The following is a 20,802-nucleotide window of genomic DNA, read 5'->3' as shown; positions in this document are numbered from 1 at the left end:
AAAAGTTTCATTCGTAAGTTATGAATAAGTATCATCTTTTATGAAGTTCTACTTGATTGTAAAACGTGACATAAAGGTAAAAACAACTGCTCTTTGTCAAATCTAAAGAACAGTGACAGGCCGTCGCGGATTAATAAATTGAAAGTTATGTGTGAAGCTGTTTACCACTGCTTTACCGGTTGATTTAAATGTCTGCACCGCAGCAATAAAAATCCTCACCCAACACGGTCAACAGAACAGGTCAAATGTGGCATCGCTATTTTTCTGACGGAGTGAGTTTAAGCAGCATTTAGTGTTTCTTATATTTATCATCCAGCCGGAGAAAAATCTGGGAAATTTAATTGCGATTATAAAAAGGGGAGCATATGCAGCGCAGTAGGCCTAACGTTATTGTAAGCTGCACGGCGATGACATTCACAGCCCGGCACCATGCATGGTGCGAGCCAGGCAGACCCTTTGTTGACAAGAATATCAAATCATGATGCATGTATGATCACCTGGTGATGTACATGTCACGCATATAATAAAGTTAGAAATCACTCTAATAATATTTTAAGCTTCTTTTCTACTACTAGGCCTAGTGCATAATCATTGTAAGTCATGTAGCCTTGGCCCTAATTGTTTAAAAATGGACATGTTATGCGCATGTTTCTCTGTTCGGTCTCCATTGAATTTAGACCTAAAGGTTTTGTGTTGGTGCAGAATGATTGTTTTTTGGAACTTATAATTGGTCTGCCGAGACAGATTGTACTGCTTACATTGTCGTGGCTTTGTTTTCACCAGATTGAATTGAAATTTTATTTCATTTTGAATTTTAATCTTTAATTTTAGGACGTTTTGCTAGTTGCTTGAATGCATTCTGCTGCATTCCTGGCCTAGATTGCAAGATATAGTTTAGTATCTTGGCTTAGATTTTCAGTAGAATTTCAGATTTCTCTGTGGGTTAAATTTGACGTCACTGTTTTGACATTTCTGTACCCAGGTCACATTTTTCGCAAGACTGAGCTGTGATGGATAATGTACATGTTGCTATTCGAGTGCGTCCCTTAATTCAGAGGTATGTTCACTTAGAAGTGTTTTTTTAATGATTTATTAATATTACCAGTGATGGCAACATCAAATTTTCCTTTTAAAACTGAAAAGAACAGATGAAGGACCCAAGAGCAGTACCAAAGGCCCTTCGTGTAAAAATGAGCAGTTAAAAAAAGAGAACAGCTAAGTGATACATAACAGGTTTTGTGCAAGTGCTTTATGGCATTGCCTTCCAATTAGCACAACACGTTTTGTCACAATGTGCTAATCTGTTTCCCCCAGGGAGAAGCAAGTGGATGCAGTGACACACTGGAAGGCAGACACCCACACAATCACCCAGGTGGACCAGCGGGGCAAGGCCTGCAGGAAGGAATACCTGTTTGGTGAGTCAGAAAAGGCCAAGTCTTTCCATTTGTTGAAAATTGTGAGATGGAATCAGGCTAGGAAGTGAATAATCCTCCCTCGCGTAGTTCCACAGTGTCGCAACTTATGTAATGTGTTGAAGCATCTCAGGACCACCGTTTACTACCTTTATCAAGTGGGATTTCCCTACAACTCCAGGATGAACTTAACAGTGACATAACAGTACTTTCTGAGCGTCTTGATGACACGAAGTTCCCAGGTTTGATCAACTCTACACGTGCTTCGTGTAATCACAGAGAACTGGGCTGTTTGTAATTAATTCCATGAACAGCCGCTTTTCGAGTCAAAGCAAAGGGGAAATAATGAATAGCAGTTAAAATATCTTCTCTGAACTCATAGCAACTGTACACAGCAAGGATCGCTAGGCTAGAGACAAAACGGACGACTTAAACCGAGTTTCGGCTGTTTTTCCTGCATCTCTACCTGTTATAGATCGTGTGTTTGACTCCAGCGAGACAACCAATGACGTGTACGAGGAGATTGCTCAGCCCATCGTGGTGGAGGCCATGGATGGCATTAACGGTAAACAAATTAAAGTTTCTATTTCATTTTGGCATTTTTCTATTCATTAGACTGTCGAGTTCACTTGTTGTCAATCAGATCTGAAAGGTGAAATTTATATTCCGTTTTGAAAACAAGTCATGATTATGTCTATGGCACAGTGCCAGTTTGTGGAAATCAACATGAACTTGTGCAGGAATCATATGTAGAAATGTGTACACAACAAATTATGAAATTGAAGGGTTGGCTGGGAACACGTACTTTGTCGCACCGGTGACAAATCTTTTCAGTTGGTTCGTCAATGAACGAAACAGTTTGACTTAATTTATTTCCATCCATAAAGGTACAAACACCTTTACTAGCCAATTGGTTATTATACAAAAACGTTACAAAATAAAGCAAATTTTATGGTGTTAAGAAATCCTCAGCCCGGAAGGGCAAAACAGCTAAAGTGGGAAAAATCCGTCCATTTTCTTTGCAGGCACAATTTTTGCCTACGGGCAAACATCGAGTGGAAAGACTTATACCATGATGGGGGACAGTGAATCCCCTGGCATCATCCCCTGTGCGGTACAAGACATCTTTGACAGCATTCAGAATGTAAGATTTCCAACTGGAGCTCCTCACAACAGACCTTTCTGTCGCTTGACAGATTATAATGATTATAAAATGATTATAAAATATTAATTTAATATAGGGAATAATGCAAGTGCCACGTTATGAGTAATCCCTATTGAATCACTTTGTAATAATACGAGTAAACAGCATGAGAAATGATTTATAACCACTGTGCACCAGTCTCCAGATAATGTGTAAATAAGCAGGGATTTCCTGTCTTGTAACAAGGAGGATGACTGTGCTCTGGAAAGTTTTTTCTGCAGTAAACCCAGTATTAGATGTCTGTACTCATCCCAAATGGTTGAGTGATTTCCATGGAGTGTATGCACATACAGGCTCGCACAGTCCAGGGAGGTTGAGCCATGTGTAAAACCCTTGAGTGGCCCTCGGCCACGGATGGGCATTGTAGCAAATATTGCTTCATGACTGTCTCAGGGTTTTTAAAAAACTGCGATGTGGTAAGAAATGTCTCACAAGTCTTGAACAAATGACCACCAACGGTCATCATTTGTGCTGTCCAACTTTTGTAATGGACTGTAATTTTCAGCCAATAATAAATTCCCCGCCTTGGACAAGTTTAACCCCTGCACGGCGGGATTATTTTGACCTTGACTGCTGGGCTGTGGTATGCCCGGAATGGAGGGCTTTGTCCAGCAGCAGGCCCCATTGAACCAGCAGCTGCATGGTGAATAGACTGTATGGATGGGTGGGTATGAACTAAGCCTCACACAACGGTGCGGTAGTAGCAGTCCTCCGTAGCGAAGGGGTTAAGAAAATCACTCATTAACTATAAAAGGGCATGATGTGTATATATAAGAGTCCAGAGATTATTTGGGTTATTTTCCCCTGCAGACACCAAACCGCGAGTTCCTCCTGCGAGTCAGCTACATGGAGCTGTATAACGAAGGGCTGTGCGACTTGCTGAGTAACGAGAAAAAGAGCCTCCAAATCAGAGAAGTTGATGTGAGTGCCGAGAATCCATCTCTCCTTCTCACTCCCCTCCTCATCTACATCCCAATCTGTAGATTCTCCACCCTATGTTTTCATTTCCTTTCCTTACCCTTCATCTAACCCCCCCCCTCCCCGACCAGTAAAGACTGGAGTTGTGTTCATAATTTGCCGCTATCCTTTTTTGACAGCCTTGACCCTTTCTCTGAAGTGTCTACCTACTGGGCCATTTACCCTTTTTCTAAACTTTTATCTAACACTAGTGCTTAACAGACCCCCTGGCACCATCCCTTTTCATACCCTCACTGGTTACATCGATTTGTTCTATTCCCCTCAGAAGCCCCTAACTACTTCTTTTTCTCTTCGTTGCATCGCTTCCCTGTTCATTTCCTGCTTCAACACTACCCCTAAGCTTATTTTGTTCTATTGTGTTGTTTTTTTCTTGGAAATCTTGGCATGAATAGGACACCATCACATGGCCCCATTACGGAGTTTGTTACCTCAACCTAGTTATTATTTGACGATTGATCCATTTAACCTCCAATCAAATGAGCACTCAGTTTACAGCCATTATTCTGGTTGTAGGCTAACCTAATGATTTCTTTTCCCTTTCCACTGCCCTCAGAAACGTGTCTTTGTCCACGACTTGACGGAAGAAGTTGTCACCCAGCCAGAGGATGTCCTTCAGCTGCTCAAGAAAGGAGAAGGTAAAATATTTGTACTCCACAGATATTTCTTCTCCATGAGATAATCAGCCGTTTAATGTTTTTAAAAGAAACGTGAAAACCACAGTACGCTGTATAGTGCCACTATACAGGTGCCCTCAAACAGTGTCTTGTAAGAAGAACCTTTTGTATAGTGGTGCCCTCAAACAGTGTCTTGTAAGAAGAACCTTCTGTATAGTGGTGCCCTCAAACAGTGTCTTGTAAGAAGAACCTTTTGTATAGTGGTGCCCTCAAACAGTGTCTTGTAAGAAGAACCTTTTGGTTGCAGTGCAACTGAATCTTCTTGAATGATTTGCTCATTTTTTTTTTTTGATTCATCCAGCTCGGCGCCATTTCGGCCAGACAGACATGAACGAACGGAGTAGCCGCTCCCACACAATATTCTGCATGGTAAGTTGCAGTGAACACGGCTGCTGTCTGTCTTCCAAAAGCCATCCACTCTGTCACTGTACCCTGCCCTGCCGTGGTTTTGCATGGAGAGTTTGACGGTGTGAAACTGTGAAAAGGATTAAAAGAAGTTGTGTATCTTCCTTGAGAGACCTCGTCAATGGACCTTTTTTCTTGTTGCTTTAAACCATTTGTGCAGGCAGTCAAGGTTTGTGGAACGTCTACCTATGGTTGATTACAGGTTTTGCTTCAAATTGCAAAGTTGCTGTGTTGTTATCAAAGACAGTGGTATTTCTATTTTTCGATTGCTGCCTAGGATTGGATCAACTTTTTAATCATCCTAGTGCTTTTTGTACTGACGGCCAGCCATTAGTTTTACCAACTACGGGTAGGCCGAAAAGTTTGACCATGAGTTAGCAAAGAAGGAAGGAAAGTGTGTTTCCTAAGAGAAGGGTCCCTGTGCAGTTGTCTGTGTCATGTGTCTTGCTAAGATTTCATGTTGGGCAAGTGATTTCAATGCTAGATTCTCTGGAAGTGCTGTAAGGCCTTGCCAGATGTACTTAAACTACGTCAGAAACTTAAAGGTTCACAGAAATGCTTCATATTATTTCCTTTCTTGTTTTTGGTGTGTGTGCACAGATCGTTGAGTCCAGGGAGAGGGCTGATCGGAAGAGGTCTATGGAGCTGGCTGTTAAAGTGTCTCATTTGGTAAGTTATCTTAGAGGGGAAGTCCCTTCCCCGACAGCACATTTGCTACAATAACTCATTTCAGAGCTTTGTAGAAGTAAGCAGTGTGTTTTACAGAAAGATAGCAGTTGCAGACTTTCTGTTCAAAATCATCCCAGCAATTAAAAAATAAAGGCCTCTTTCACGGACTCTTTCTTCTGATTCAGAATCTCGTGGACCTGGCCGGATCGGAGCGGGCCAACGAGACGAAGGCGGAGGGAACCAGGCTGAAAGAAGCCTGCCGCATCAACCAGAGCCTGCACCAGCTGGCCATGGTCATCAACAAGCTCAGCCAAGGGGCGGACTTCATCCCCTTCCGGGATTCCAAGCTGACCCGGATCCTCCAGACGTCGCTGGGAGGAAACGCCAAGACGGCTATCATCTGCACCATCACCCCGGCCTCCATCGACCAGACCCACAGCACCCTCCAGGTACTTGAGCACTTGTACCCATATTCTCATAGCTGACCCGAATTCTTCCACGACATCGACCAAGCCATCAAGCTATCGTTACCCAGATCAAGCCATCAAACTACCTTTTTGGTCCTGTCCATTGCACTGTTGGCATCTTTTTCAAAGTATTAGAATGTTGGTCTTATAGATTTAACATGGTTTTTCCACTTTATTTCAATGAACGTACTGAGGTATTAGTCTGAAATTGATACTTAAAACTATTAACTCTTCTTCCATTTGTCATAAGTTGTTGAATAAGGATCAAAGAGACAAAATAACATTTTATTCACTTCACTCATCAGTGATTGCAGTATCTCCCGGCGTTGGTCAGACCCTATTACTGCAGTGCGGTTAGGTAACACCATCAGACCACGATATGAAAAGTGGTACGTTCGGGTTGTCAGGTGGTTTTCTCGCATCCAGTACGAGTTTTTAACTGAACTGTGTTTGATGACTGAATACTCTTTCCCCTTCTGCACAGTTTGCCAGCCGTGCGAAGACCATCAAGAACACGCCAGAGGTCAACGAGGTCCTTTCGGACGAGGCCATGATGCAACGACAAAAGAAGGAGATCCAGGAACTCAAGAGAAAGATCCTAGAGGTAATGTGAAATATGCCAGGGGTGGGAAAGGAACAAAACTCTTGCCATTTATGAAGCACTCCATCTCTTTCGCCGCATGGAGCTGATTGTGTAAATGGAGCATTCTGACCAGGCTAGGTCCCTTTTTCTTGCGACCAAAGATTTTGACGGCAATCTGAACTCAAATTTTGGTACAAGCAGAAGAAACTGACCAGGGTATTCCCCTTTCCTCCCCCTCCCCCATGTTTAAAGTCACGACACCGTACAAATCACCTTCACCCCTCCTTTCCTCTTTCCAAAGCATTCCACCGTTTGCACTCTGGCATTTGGCTCGACAAACCTCCCCAAGCACCGGAAGCCTTTCGGAGAAAAGTACCATCCCATCCCCTTCTCACCTACTTTGCCCAATTTCCCCGCATTAAACCCACACCGTGTCTACATTCTCATCCTCCCGCAGCTTGAGCAGCAGGGCGAGGTGTTGGAGGAGAAGGCCAGCCTCCACGAGCAGCAGGAGCAGAGGATCAAGATGCTGGAGAAGATGATCCTGGTGTCAGGAGGGGGTCGCATCATGCCCGGCTCAGAGACCAAGAAAGCCAAGTACAAGGTAATATTATGTAACATTTCTGGAGACTAAGTGTTTCTCAGAAGTGCCCCAGGCACTGCAGGTTTTGTTAATCATAGTTAATATGATATATTTTATTTGGGAGCAGTGTGGATTTAAAAAAATCTTAAAAAGGCTTATAACCTTTCTGGCTGAGCCAATCACCCTTTATCCAAAAGCAAGATATTCGACAATAAGAACCTGCCTGAACTGCGAGCATTCCCCAGTAACTTGAGGCCCCTGTTATTAGGGAAGAATGCAGTATTAAACAAGAAGCAAACGTCAGATTTTAGGTTTGACAGGGTTTGGGCGGGGTATACCACGGGTTAGATCCACGAGTTTTAATATCCATCATTCAAGTCTGCATTCATTCCTTTTGCCTCCAGCGTCGTCAGACCTGGTGTCCAGGCACGGGCCCTCTCCCTCTCCTGCCGATCACCAAGCCGGCCGCCCCCTCAACGATCGAGGAGGCATCCTTCATCTCGCAGAGGACCCACAATTCCTCGGACGGAGCTGACTCGTCCCCGTCAGCCTCCATCAGCCCCACCGCCTCCACCTGCAGCGATGGTGAGTGGCTCCATCATTGCAACAAATTCAAAAGTCTGAGAAATGAAATGGATCATGTTCTCAACTCCATCAGATTAATTTGATACAATACACAGATCAGTGAGACTGGCACTCCCATGTTCATTACTCAGGTTAGAAGGATAACACACATGTTGAAATACAGGGTTTGTTTGTTTCACACAGATGCGGACCGTGATCAGTGATCATTAGTTTACTGACACCAGAGCCCATCCAATGAATAGTGAGTGAGAAGGGGCTTTAGGATCACTGATCAACATCTTGATCCACGTGAAACAAGCAAGCCCATAGACATTATGGGACCAACAATATAACATAGGAATAAATGTCTAATGCCGATGAGATATAGCATAATTTGGCAAAAAATTGAAGGGGTTTCGGAGGGGGGTTTTTAGTAAGGATGTGCTGGTCATTTTTGTCCGTGTTCGTTACTTGGACAGACTTCTCTCGCACCAAAGAGCTGGAGTTCATGGAGGACATGGAGAGTAGGGAGAACCTGGGAGAGGACAACAGCTTCCTGGCTCCGCTTCCCCTCAGCCCTCAGAGGCAGAGGAGGAAGCGACGCCGGGCTCACGTACACTTCTCCATGCCCGGGGAATCAAACACTGCAGATGTGGAATGCCAAACTGAGGTTAGTCTGGTCGGACTTTGGAGCCTGAATCTTTCAGCTTTTGTTTTAAAAGTTGAATGTCTGACTCTCAATTTTGAATTTGTATCTAAGTTATGATTCCCACTTTCTTCGCACTTTGCAGAGTGAGTTTTGTTATCTTTCTTGCATTTCACTGAGAAAGGAGTTACCGATCCCTTTTCTCTTTCTGATTTGGACTTAAATATCCATGTCATCAATACTTATCTTTTGTTAAGAAGGTTTTTCTTTTATATATTCTGCAGGGCCAATTGTTCCCTTTTTATTTTAGAAAAGAGTTATGTTAAAATCGGTCTTTAATTTTTCTTCTTAGCCATCAGAGGCACACAAAAGCAGTGATAGTGAAATTAACCATGATGACAAGGTAGTCAACTTGGAGGAGGGAAAGATGTCGGAGGAACTTCAAGAGGCACTGGAGCAATCAAAGAAACAAGCAGAGGGCCTTCAGGCCAGAATTGTGGAGTTAGAGAATATTACCTCCTACAGGGAAGGAGCAGAAGAGGCAACGAAAGAGGCTCTACAAGCATCGAATGATCGCTGCTGCGAGCTGCAGCGTCAAGTCGCCTGTCTCGAAGGGAAAGTAGCAGGGCTGGAAGACGAGAAAGCTGCAGCGTCACAGCAACTGCAGAGCCAGGAAGTCCTGGTACAGGAATGCAAAGAGTGGAGGGAGAAGAGCCAAGAACTGGAGAGGAAGGTGTGTCGTCTCGAAGAGGAGAACGAGATGGTGAATCAGCTGTCAGATGCCTTGTGCCTGTCCGAGGAGAAAGTGGGGGAGCTTGAGAGGCACGTCCAGGATGCTGATTGCAGAGTTGCCGCCCTGACTGAAGAAGTCTGTGCATTGACAACTCTGCTCAAAGAGAAGCAGAGCTCGGAAGCCGACACTGCCCACAAATTGGAGGTTGAAATCCTGGCCCTAAAGGCGCAATTGGAGGAGCGCGATGAAGCTCTCTCCCTGGCCTCTCAGAAGTCGGCAGTGGAGGTGTCAGGCCTACAGGAAACCATCCAGGGGCTGGAGGCGGCCGTCTCTCATCTGAAGATGGAGCGGGAGGAGTTGTCAGCTCTCCCCCAGAGTCTCAAGGAGAGAGAGGCTAAAATTGAGGAGCTGTGCCGGATGCAACAACAAGCAGAAGAAGCCATCACTACCTTGAAGCAGGAGAAGGCTGTGATGAGCCAACAGTTGGATGAACAAAATTCCCAGAGTAAACAGAACTACAGAGAAGCCGATGAGCATACTGCCAAAGTTCAAGGTAGGGCTTCCTTAGGGCATTCAGTCTTTAATGGAACTCTCAGTCACATTGAGAATGGCATTGGCCATGTCTGATTGCTTTGCTAGGACTTAAGATAGCACATGTGCTAATGATGGCTGCCAGCTAGCGGCTTCAGGCATTTCCCATAGATGCATGCATTATATCTATCCATAGCCCAGAAATTTAGACACAGCCATTGAGTCAGTTGAATAAATGTGTGTTATACATCCATTTCTGGTTGCCATGTAGTTTGTAATCTGTAAGGCTTTGCTCACAACTTCAAAGTCGTAAAGAAGTGATGACATAATTTATTGAACAGAGCTTGAGGAGGCCGTTCAGTTGCGGGATGAAGAGCTGGAGGTGGTGAACCAACTCCTGGAGGAGCAGCGACTGGAGCTGGAGGCCGTCAACCAGATCCTGGACAGGCAGCGAGGGGTGGCCGAGAAGTGTGAAGAGGAGGCTGCGCAAAAGATGGCCGCCTTGGCCCAGGAGGTTCAAGACCTCGGGAAGCTGGCGGAGGAGCGGAGCTGGGAAGTGGAGACCCTACGCTGTCGGCTGGAGGAGCAGCGGCCCGAAGTGAAAATTCAGATGCAAGACTCTGCGGCCGCGACTACTGCCCAGTCCAAGCAGCTGAGAGATGTCGAAAAGAAGCAGGAGTCAGTTGATGAGGATGGGGGGATGGGGCACACTCTGCCCGAGGAGCTTACGAGAGAGTCTGTCATCACATCAAGGAGAGAGCTGGAGAAGGCCGAAGAAAGAGTGAAAGGTAATTTTGAAAAACAAGAAGTGGAGAAAATTCAACCATTTCCAAGAAAAATAATACTTGTCTCCAATTAAAAAAAATGAAAAAGACTGATAAAAGAATCCATATTAAATTTGTAAACAAAATCAGATTTTTAGAAATAAAAAAGTGTATATTCGAAAACACTGCTACATGCTTTCAAATTTGTTTATTTTTGTTTTTTCCCCATGGCCAGAGCTGACCAGATTACTTGGTGCCCGGCAGGATGAGATTGAAACCCTCAACACCTTCCTGGAGGAGCAAGGCAAGGAGGCAGAGGAGGCCAGGAGCCACCACGTGGCAAGGATCACCGAGCTGACAGCCCTCCTAGAGGAGCAGCAGGGCCAGCTGGCCTTGTCTGCCGCGGCACCCCTCACTAGTAGTAGCGCGGAGAGCAAGGTAGAGCCCTCCCTGGCAGATGAACTGGAAGCCGAGGAGTGGAAAGCAAAGGTATCAAAGTGATCGCGGGAAGTATGTGTTGGACTGATCCAGTTCAATATTCCAACAGTACATGCTCAAAATAAAGCACATCTGAGATCATTTATGTGCAGTGCGAAGTCTGCCCTGTCAACACCAACCCTGCAAAGGCTCCCATGCCTGGTTTGTTCTCAAATGACATTGCCCTTTTTAAAACACTTAACTGGCTCACTAACAAGCATCATGTTTAGCCCGCAGCCAGTAGTCTCTGGCTAACCGTCACCTTCATGGTAAAAAATTCTGTCACAGTCTGTTCTGTTATCAGCGGATATTGATGGGCTGAACGTGGCTTATGTTCATGCCCACTAGTCTCATTGATGAACAACTGTAGATGAACAGGCTGGTCTACTGTCTTACTGGTCTGCAAGTCTTAAACAGCATGGGCAAAAATTGGGAGTCAATGGACATCCGTTATTAATTGTTGTGTGAGATCATGACATTCAGGCTATTCTCACGAGGCAGCTACAGTCCACCCTTATTAATAAGAGGTCCTTTGTACTGTCCAGTTTGCCTCGTTATAATAGGAACCATGTACTACCAGTAATGAAAACAAGAAAGAGCCAAGGAGTAGGACCTAACAATTTCCTTTCCTAAGCAGATTGATGTACTAATAGTGCTCTTATTAGCGAGGCTTGACTACATGCTCGATGAGCTTGTACTGCTGCTGTCAGTGAACCCAGAGGTGCAAGCGGTTACCTGGCAACGTGTTACTGATGTTGGACATCTACAATTTAATTTCAAATTTACCTCGAGTTCTGATTTAAATTGAACCTTTTTCCCTCCGTGCATCAGGCGAGAAGAACAGAGTCCGACCTACTGGGGTCCGTCCAACTCTGCGAAGAGATCATGGAGGAGAAGACAAAGATCTCCCAGGAGAGGAATCAGTTGTAAGTTGAAGGAGATAATGTAAGACCTCTTGGTGTAAATTACACCCACTGCCTGTTAGCTTTCCCAAAGCCATCCCCCCTGGAGCCTCGATCATCGCCAACTCGAGAAAGGAAAGTTGATCAATACATTGTTCTTACTATTCACTTTGTTACGATGCAGGGAAGCGGAGTGCAAGAGCCTGAAGGAGTCACTCAGGGGCAAGGTGTCGGAGCTGAAGGTGCTGCAAGAGCTTCATGAATTCACCCAGATTGAAGCCGAATTGACCAAGGAACAAGAGGTGCCTGCAATCGTACGATCAGAGTGAAGAGAGAAATCTCTGTCCTCTTTTAAGATCTTACATTTCAGGAGAGCTGAGCTTTCCTGGAAGATGAGAACACAGATGTCTGAGATGTTAAGCCAGAATAACAATCTGTTGGTTACTCTGGTATTGGAGGATTTCTTTGAGGGTTTACCACCTTTCTGAGATCACAATATTGTTATTACTACGTGTACTAATTTTTTCTGGTGATGACACCAAGGATCCTCAAAAATGCCCTTGGCACTGTAGTTCGGAAGCCTAAATTTTGGATGATGATATGAAGTGCTTGGGAAGCTCGATACTGATGAAGATGTCTTTTTCAAATCTGCAGGTGCAGTATCAAAATGACATTGAGGATCTCAAGAAGAAGCTAGCAGATCAAGAGAGGTCTCTGGCTGAGCAGTACCGTCACGAGATAGCAGAACTGCAGAAGAAGCTCGGCTCCAAGGACAAAGTCCTGGAAGCTGAGTACCAGCGGGACATAGATGAGCTACTTAACAAGCTCCGAGAGAAGAGCCAGAGTTTTAATGCCCTTCAAGAACAAAATGCGGGTCTCATCCAAGCTGTGAGCCAGAAGGAGCAGCTGGCAGAAAGTCTTCAAGAACGGCTGAATCTGTTGATCAGTGATGGTGAATCTGCCACACAGAAGATAGTTGATAGCTCAGAATCCGCCACTCAGGTCTCACCTGACATAGTGGGATTCCTCACTAATGAAGCAGCTGCTCAAACAGAGGCTGTCCAAGACAAAACAAATGAGCAAGTAGAGACAACCCTTCCACCTGATACCCTGCAGCAGAGGGTAGCTGAGCTTGAGTCAAGCGAGGCAGCCTTGCGGCAGGAGTGCCAAGCCCTGACAACAACTGTCAGCAGCCAGGACCAGGAAATTGAGGTCCTCAAGGAGATCCTCCAGGAGTACCAACAGGACGATGGGGAGGCAGACAACCACACCAAAATTGCAGCTTTTGCCCAACGCATTGAAGAACTGGAAGAGCAGCTCAAGGCCTCTGCCTCCAGCCACCAGACGCTGCCTCTTCCTGATGCCATCCAAATACCTGTCTCTGGTCAGGAGCTTGATGCCCTAATGGAAGAAAATCAAAGTCTTATGGATGCCCTTGCTAGGTCTCAGAGCCTCGGTGAAAAACTTCAAGGAAAGGTACAAGATCTAGAGAGAACTACGGAACAAGGAGCCAGTACCCATGCAGAGCTGTCACGTCTGAGGGAAGAGCTTGGAGTCCTGACCAAGACTAATTTGTCTCTCTCTGAGAAACTGTCAACGATTGAGACATACTGCAGCAAACTGGAGGCAAAGATTCTCCTGCTGGAAAACTGCCAGAAAAAGGAGGATAGTCAAGAAATCCATCTTGCCTCTGAGGCTGTACAGTGTCAGTTGGAAGACACAGCCTCCCAGAAGGCTGAGTTGGATCGGATGGAAGATGATTTTAAGAGCAGGATCAAGCACTTGGAGGAATGCACCAAGAAATTGAGACAAGAAAATCAAGCCTTGATGGGGAATTCTCAAGAGTTGGAGCAGGTTAACCAGGAAATTGCACGCGAGAAGGAATCTTTACTGGAAGAGCAAGCTGTCCTCAAACAGCTCTTAGAGGAGGGCTCAAGCAAAATGCACGAGTTGGAAGAGGCAGTGTCTGTACTTAGGAATCAGTCCAGAGAGGATACCAAAACAATTAAAAATCAAACTGATGAAATTGAGATGCTGCGGCAAGTCCTTGGAGAACAAGAGCAGCAGCTACAGGCCACCAGAGATGACTACAAGGATTCTGTCTCACGGATGCAGGAACTTGAGAGCATGATCGATGCCGTGAACCGTAAAAATGCTGACCAAGCAATGGAGAAAGACCAGGAAGAGAATGAAATTTGTAGGCTGCGGAGTACTCTGGAGGTCAAGGAAGAACTATTACAAACCAAGGTGGGGCAAAACTTGGAACTGCAGTCTAGGATAGAACATCTGGAATCTGCCCTGGATGCCAACATCGGGAAGCTGCAAGAAAAAATACAAGCTGAAGCAGAGCAACTTGGTGAAATTCAGCGGCTACAGGAATGTTTAGAGGAGCAGGCCGATCGGCAGAGGAGCAAAGATGAAAAGTGCATGAAGCTCGAGGCAGGACTGCAAGACCTAGAGAATGTCATGCACTCCAGGAGCACTGAATGGGAATCAACCCAATCGAGGCAGCAGGAGGAGATCCAGCTGTTGCAGTTAGAGCTGGACAACGTGAGGGACACATTCAGCCCGCTGAGAGACAGCCATGCAGACTTGCAGGCCACCTTCAGGGACCAGGAGGCCAGGATCAAGGACATGCAAGCTGTCATCACCAAGCAGGATGAGGAACTGAAGGTTTTCCGAGCCCTACTCGACGAACGCAACCGCAAGGTTCTGCATCATGAAGACAAGCATTACGAGATGCTAACAAAGATTGAAAATCTCGAAAGTGGCCATTCAAACAAGGAGCACACCATCAAACAATTGGAAGAGACCGTCAGCCAACGGGATGAAGAGCTTCAGCAACTTTACACAGCTCTATCGAGTCAAGAAAAAGAGTTCCATGCTCAGTGCTCAGAGCTCAAAGAGCAGCTGCAGGCGGCCAGAAATTCCCTCAATACCAAAGAAGATCGAATGAAGCAGCTGGAGGAACTAGTAGAACAGAGAGGTGACGAGGTAGCATCCTTGCAGCACCAGCTTAGGGAATACTGCCAACAGAAGCATAGGTTCCTGACCGAGGTCTCCCAGAAGGAGGAAGATCTCTGCAGCTTGCAGCAAGCTCTCGAGGATGCTCAGCAGAGGAACGGGAGTGCCGCCCTGGAGATCCAAGCCCTGGAGGCCCAGGTGCACCAACTGAAGGCAGAGCTGGAGAATTTAAAGGTTTCTCCAGACCTGACGGATGATGTCAGAAGACTCCAAGCAGAAAAGGTATTAAGCCTACTGAAACTCCATCCTTCACAAACTTTAAAGAAAACCCCTTTTTAAAATCTATCAAGTACCTAATTTTCATCAGTGACTGTGTGAAAACAAGGGCCTTAGACACTCATAAACAGATAAGAAACTCAGATTCATGCAAGATGTACACTGTAGTGTTTCTTCGCACACTCTCTCTGCCACATCGTCAACATTTGGCCCATCTGGAAATTTCCGCTACGCTGGTTTTCTTGCCCTTTACAGCTCTTGAGTTTTTTCATATCGTTTTCTCTCGTCCTCTGCCAGAACGAGCTCCAGGCCCAGCTGGAGAAGGCCACCAAGAAGTTGCAGCGGAAGACGGCCAACCTGGACAAACTAGACGACGCCTTTGAGACCCTGCAGCAGGACCACTGCTCCCTGGAGGATAAGTACGAGGAAGAAAAGGCTGAACACCAGCAGACAAAGATCAAGCTACAAGAAGCTGAGGTACATCTTTAGTATTTTTTTAATAATAGTACCGGTAATAACAATTCATTCTTAATAATGCATATTACTTTAAACTCTCCAAACGCTTCACCAAAATACATTAAAAAATAAATCAGCTTAATTATAAGTATAAATAGTTAAAAAATCAACATTTTTTAAAACAAAAGTTTTGAGTTGTCATTTCAAATTTCCCAAATTGTCAATTTTTTTCCAACCGTGTTACTGTTACTTTATTATACAGAATGGGTCATTGATTAGCCGATTCCAGGCATTGGTTTCTGGAAAATTCAGTCATGTGAACAGATGGTCGACTGGTACTTAGCATGCAGCTCCACTACCTGGTACTCTTTAAACAGGAGAATAACGGTTTCCTGCACAGTGTTGGATTTCAAACAATTTGAGCTTCTTTCCACAATTGCCAGGCATTATGTTTGAAATGCTCACTGCCCTTCAAAGAGTAACACTTGCGCCTTACGGCGCTTTTAGCTTGAATCTGCAATCATGCAGTGTTCATGTGAACAGCACAGACTGATACAACAACCAGAATGAGAGACCTTTACTGCCATCCTGTGTGCACGCAGATGGTGCGTGCACGTGACGTTTCTCTCAGACCAGTGTGGTGTCGCGACTTGCCAAAATGCGTGCACGCGCTCAAGTTAAAACTGGTACGTGAGAGTGATGGCCCCACACGAATGGTGTCTCCTCGGACTTGTCTATAACTGCCTCCTAAGTGCCAGTCGACGTGTCTTAAACCTGTACACAAACCCTGAATCCATTATTTCACAGGCCAGCCAGGCTAAGCTCAAAGAACGAGACAGACAGAACCAGAGTGTGGAGGAGCTGACGAAGGCTCACAAGCAGCAGCTGGCGGAGAAGAACCTACGGATCAACGAGCTGGAGACGGATCTGCTGAGGGGAACCGATCCGCTGGAGGATAAGTATGTTCGCACCTTTCCCCTCACTGAGGATTTGACCAGGCTGTGTCTGAGTCACTTTTAGCGGTGAAATAAAAGTTGTGCACGCTGAGACGGGGTACCAGCTGAAATTGTACGCAATATCTACTTCGTTTGAAGTTGTGGCCGGAATGCGGGACTGGCTTTGGTGAATAAGTTTCTCAGAGTATTGGCTTCTTGCTTCAAAGTGACCCTTGTATCATGCTAATACATGATATAACTGCAGGGGGATATGTGTCCCCCCCGGCAAATAAGCAGCAAGTAGCAGTTGGTCGGCTTTTACTGTATCCCCCTTAAAAACATGAGTGCACCCCCGAGGTAACTCTTGAGACTTTCACTGTCCGCTGTTTTAGCTAGAGGGGCTCATGTTGCCTCTGAGCGTGTATCTGTAACCAGGTTAGAGAGAGGAGAATATAGGGTGTACCTATTGACATGTAAAACCAAATCACCATTTTAATCACCAATTCACTAGTGTTCAGTCTATTCTGTCTTTCACATTTCCAATTTTCTTTGACCAGGATAAGATCTCTGAGATCAGAGGTCCAGTACCAAGAGCGTAAAGTGCAACAGTACAAGAAGGAAGCGGAGAAACTCCGCAGCGCTCAGTCACGGCAGGGTCAGTTCCACCTGTCTAAACTTCTTCGGTCCTCCTGTGTATTTCCACCCCTACCTGTCTTGCTTTGCCAGCCACTGTGCAGAAAGGCCGGAATTTTCTGCTTTAAAAAAAAAACAATTGTCAGAAATCACTCGAGTCAATGCCCACTCGTCCTCAAACTGTGTGTGTTTTTTGTTCTTTTGAAAATTTGAATTGTAAATCGTCCAGCTCCCTCACAAATGTTTAAGCCCTCTCCAGCCCTCTTCGCTAAACCAGCTTAAACCCCCCGTCCCCAGCAGATAATTTTTGGCTCTTGAAGTATACAAATGAGGCCTTAAATTTGTCTTGGGTCAAAGCATTGACTGTCAGCACCCAGTCCAGTCGAGCCCAGGAGACAGAGAGTAGTGCTCTGTGCAGTAGATTTTGCTGTGAGGATTCAATCAACCTCCGAGGTTTTCACCAAAATATATTTGGCATAATTATGTAGGACCCCAGGCTTCCCAGAATGTGTCAGCCACGGCGCCTGAGCGGCCCCCTGAAGCCACAGGAGGGTCGGGCATCATTGAGAGCTGTGCCATCTTCGCCATCAAGGCCGAGAACCACAAGCTGACCAAGGCGCTAGAGAAGGCCAAACGAGAGTTGGAACACAAAGACATGAAGTACCATGACCAGGTGTAAGTACCTGGGATCTGCGCAGGTTTAGGGCTGGGTCAAATATTCTTGCATTCGAATAACTGTGTATCAAATGCTTGAATATTTGGAAATGAAATAAGAGCAATGAAGATCAATTTTTATTATTGCATTTAATTTAATACTGGAGTTTTATTGGTCCAGTTTTGTTGCTGAAACCTTCCTGGTTTTGCTACTTGCTGAACTGACTGACTGATTGTAATGGAAAGCTACTTCAAATTCGCGCTCAAAAGTTGGTCTTGTAAATTTTCCAATATTCTTGTTTAACTTTTTTATTCCATGTATGATCAAAGATTATTAGGGAAAAATCAGTTTCATTGGAGAAGCCAAGATTTTTTGACAACTTCAAGACTTTTTCTGGCTTCAGCTTGTAAAATTTATTCTGTTGCTATTTTCATACTCAAGCTTAATTCATCTTTTTCTGGCCTACAGTTCCAAGAAAACGGCAGCGGAACAAGAGACCCGTTACTGGAAGGACAAGGCCAAATCACTGGCCAGTCATCTGAAGAGGGCACCTACCAGTCACGTCACTGATGCGATCATTTCATCGCCACTCAAAGGTGTGCAGAAATTGACGTAGGAATATTAGTCTGGCATTTTGCTGAGAAAGGGAGCTCCATCGTAATGGCTATTGTTACATAAGTCCAGACCCTGTGGATTATCTTGGCGAGACATTCTATCAAGTCCAACAGCATCCAAGCATTGTCAAAATAAGCTTGCTCGGTGTAATAAGATCCTATCGGTCAGCTGTCCCAAGGCCTGAATGGTCTTACCTTCTGAGGTGGACTTTACGATCCAAGAATAATATTGTCCAGTAGGGATTTGTAGTTTGCATTCACCTTGAGTATGAACCGGCCTTAACGAGTTGAGCCAGGTTGGGGTAAGTTTAATATGCTGTGGTGGAAGTAGCCACAAAGTTCTAATGTACTGTTCATTTTGTTTTTCTACTTCCCATCCCCCTCTCCCTCAGAGCGAGATGCCAACGACCCAACCAGCCACCAGACCAACCCCAAGAAGTTCAGGCCCAACAATGCGCCCGGACCCAAATACGTGGAGAAGATCTCAGGTCTACAGCCGAGTGGGCAGGCCACAACTGCCGGAGCTCCCCGACAGCCGCTAGATGACCACAACTGGCTGACCAAGGCGGTCGCAGAGAGGGACGCTGCTGAGGTAGTAAAGGGGAGCGACACTGACGACCCCCAGCAGTGCGCCACTCAGTGAGCGTGGTAGTCCAACCTCCCCCCCCCCATGGCATTGTAAATGGCGGCACACATGATGGCAGGCCCACCGTCCGGGCATTGCAAAATGTGTGAACGCTCAGTACGGCTTGTAACTGTTTTCCAACTCTGATCAGTTCAGGATTCCCTCATCACACATCATATGTCCCCTAGCCTCCTGCCGTACCCAACACATTCCTCTGCTCAATCCCCATACACCCACTCGTAGGTACCTATGGCCTTGAATTTCTCCTTAGCCCCCTCCCAACGCTCCTTCTGACCTTTTTTTACCATCACCCCCCCCCAAAGAAAATCTGCCCATATTTCATATTCCTGAACAAATTAAGACTAAAAAGCACAAAGCACTACTCTTTCTCCAGATGCTGTGTAAAGATACACCGTTTTAAATGTATAATCTTGTGTCTTTTGTAGTTTCAAATAAGTATTCTCGCATGTAATGTTTAAAAAAGAACACAGACTTCCAGCACGAAAGAACTGATAGTTTGTGTTCTCAGCCAAGCCTATCGTAAATAAAGTTGGATGTAACAATTACACAATTACAGTTGGATATAATAATTATATTTATATAATTCCATGGCCTAACTTTTAGTGTCTAGTGTACAAAATATACCGCACTTGCTTTGATAGCCCAATGAAAAGACTATTTTGAAGGAGAACTCGTTTGACTTTCCCAATTACATGCGTTTTCATTTGCAAAGGAACATATCCTCTGCCAGACTGATTCGTTGTCGACCAGTTTGAGCCTCCTGTGACATCTCTTGGTAGAATATGTGTTTAAATTCTGCTTATGTTCACTGTTCTGTCACTTTTCAGGCAGCTAATTTATTTATTTTGGTTTTTTTTGCTTCTTCATCAACAAATGTAAATAAAAAAAAAAACATTTACGCCGTCGCCGTGGCATTTTTCCCTTAGGATTCTTCATTTTTAAGCTTTCATTTGATTCTCGTGTGGTAGCTTTGAAACTGAAACTCTCTATGTGCCCGAAAGAAAATTTAAAATTTCCAAGTACTATCTCTCTGATATTATTTCGGAGATATTACCGTGAGCTTGACCTGGCTGGAATTCATTCAAGACACTTGAGTAAAATACTGGCAGTCAAGCATTTGACCAGGACGCTCTCCATTTCCCCCGAGGCCTGGAGCCTTGATTACCGGCCGGGGTCGTCTCAGCGTGTCGGTCTCTGTTGACCAAATCGTCGTCCAAACCACGACGTGTGTCAGAGAGCGAGCGCTCATAAGGGAAAACCGTTGTGTAGGCAACCGTACCTCTTAAATCTCAATTTATTATCCGGCCTCGGCGGCTGCCTATCGTTGTCTGGCTTACGTGTGCTGGATTCGTTGATCAGTTGAAACTGTCGTATCATAGAGCTATGGCTAATATCCCTCCAACTCTCATATCATTTTAGTGTTTCAGAAACCTGGGTTCGGCATTTGGTTTGAATGAAGTGCAGTTATAAATATTGTTACAGATCTGATACGATGTGATTATCTTTTGGCTTGCCAAATTTCATACACATTGTAAAATGAACTGCAAGGAAAAGCCTCACCCAGAAATCCAAGAAGAATATAAAGCTGATTTAATGCTAAAGCATCCGTCGCCTTGGTGATGACTTGTGGCTCTCAGCCGTCGTTGCTAAATTCTCACAATGCGTCACATACCAATGTCCGCTTACTTCAACAATCTCGTAATTTGCTGCTCTATCTTTGTGATTTTATCAGGCCTTTCTATAGAAAGGCCAGTTAAAAATTCGTTGTTTTCTTATACACGTCTCTCTGCACGGAAATCTTTAGTAAAAGGCGAAAGATTTATACGAATTGCAGAGAAACCCAAGATAACCCGTTTGATTGGATGGCCACCAAGCAGGCTCGCAAGTTCCTCAAGACACTCACGGTGGTTTCTTTCAAAACTAATAAGTCGACCTTGCGATGGGCGTTGATTAATGTATTCATTTTTTGCGTACCATATGCAAATTAAGTTCAATCTAGTAGGTATTGCGGAGCCCCGAAGTCTATTTTCA

At 45.0% G+C, this 20,802-nt stretch overlaps 1 protein-coding gene and 1 non-coding gene across 2 annotated transcripts; one reads left to right on the top strand and one right to left on the bottom strand.

The window, feature by feature from the left end:
• The first annotated feature begins 173 nt into the window (after nucleotides 1-173).
• Nucleotides 174-19,790, top strand: cenpe (centromere protein E). Its single transcript, XM_022225966.2, has 26 exons — nucleotides 174-272; nucleotides 983-1,057; nucleotides 1,315-1,415; nucleotides 1,888-1,977; nucleotides 2,438-2,556; nucleotides 3,427-3,537; nucleotides 4,148-4,229; nucleotides 4,570-4,637; nucleotides 5,274-5,342; nucleotides 5,528-5,791; nucleotides 6,294-6,413; nucleotides 6,850-6,996; nucleotides 7,380-7,560; nucleotides 8,019-8,209; nucleotides 8,538-9,471; nucleotides 9,791-10,237; nucleotides 10,449-10,702; nucleotides 11,522-11,616; nucleotides 11,777-11,894; nucleotides 12,247-14,838; nucleotides 15,130-15,309; nucleotides 16,096-16,247; nucleotides 16,781-16,878; nucleotides 17,345-17,531; nucleotides 17,980-18,107; nucleotides 18,518-19,790. Exons 2-26 carry the CDS (start codon nucleotides 1,011-1,013, stop codon nucleotides 18,766-18,768), a joined length of 7,026 nt encoding a protein of 2,341 aa, XP_022081658.2. The 5' UTR covers nucleotides 174-272; nucleotides 983-1,010; the 3' UTR covers nucleotides 18,769-19,790.
• A 711-nt stretch (nucleotides 19,791-20,501) lies between these two features.
• LOC147798468 (U5 spliceosomal RNA) lies at nucleotides 20,502-20,619 on the bottom strand. The gene has a single exon (XR_015426279.1). It is a non-coding gene; the product is annotated as a U5 spliceosomal RNA (small nuclear RNA).
• Nucleotides 20,620-20,802: the final 183 nt, after the last annotated feature.

Source organism: Acanthaster planci, linkage group LG08, assembly GCF_054643075.1.
Source record: "Acanthaster planci isolate LZ-2023a linkage group LG08, COTS_SCS, whole genome shotgun sequence".
Taxonomy (NCBI): domain Eukaryota; kingdom Metazoa; phylum Echinodermata; class Asteroidea; order Valvatida; family Acanthasteridae; genus Acanthaster; species Acanthaster planci.
The sequence above is the reverse complement of the archived record's forward strand: the minus strand, read 5'-3'. Positions and strand labels throughout refer to the sequence as shown.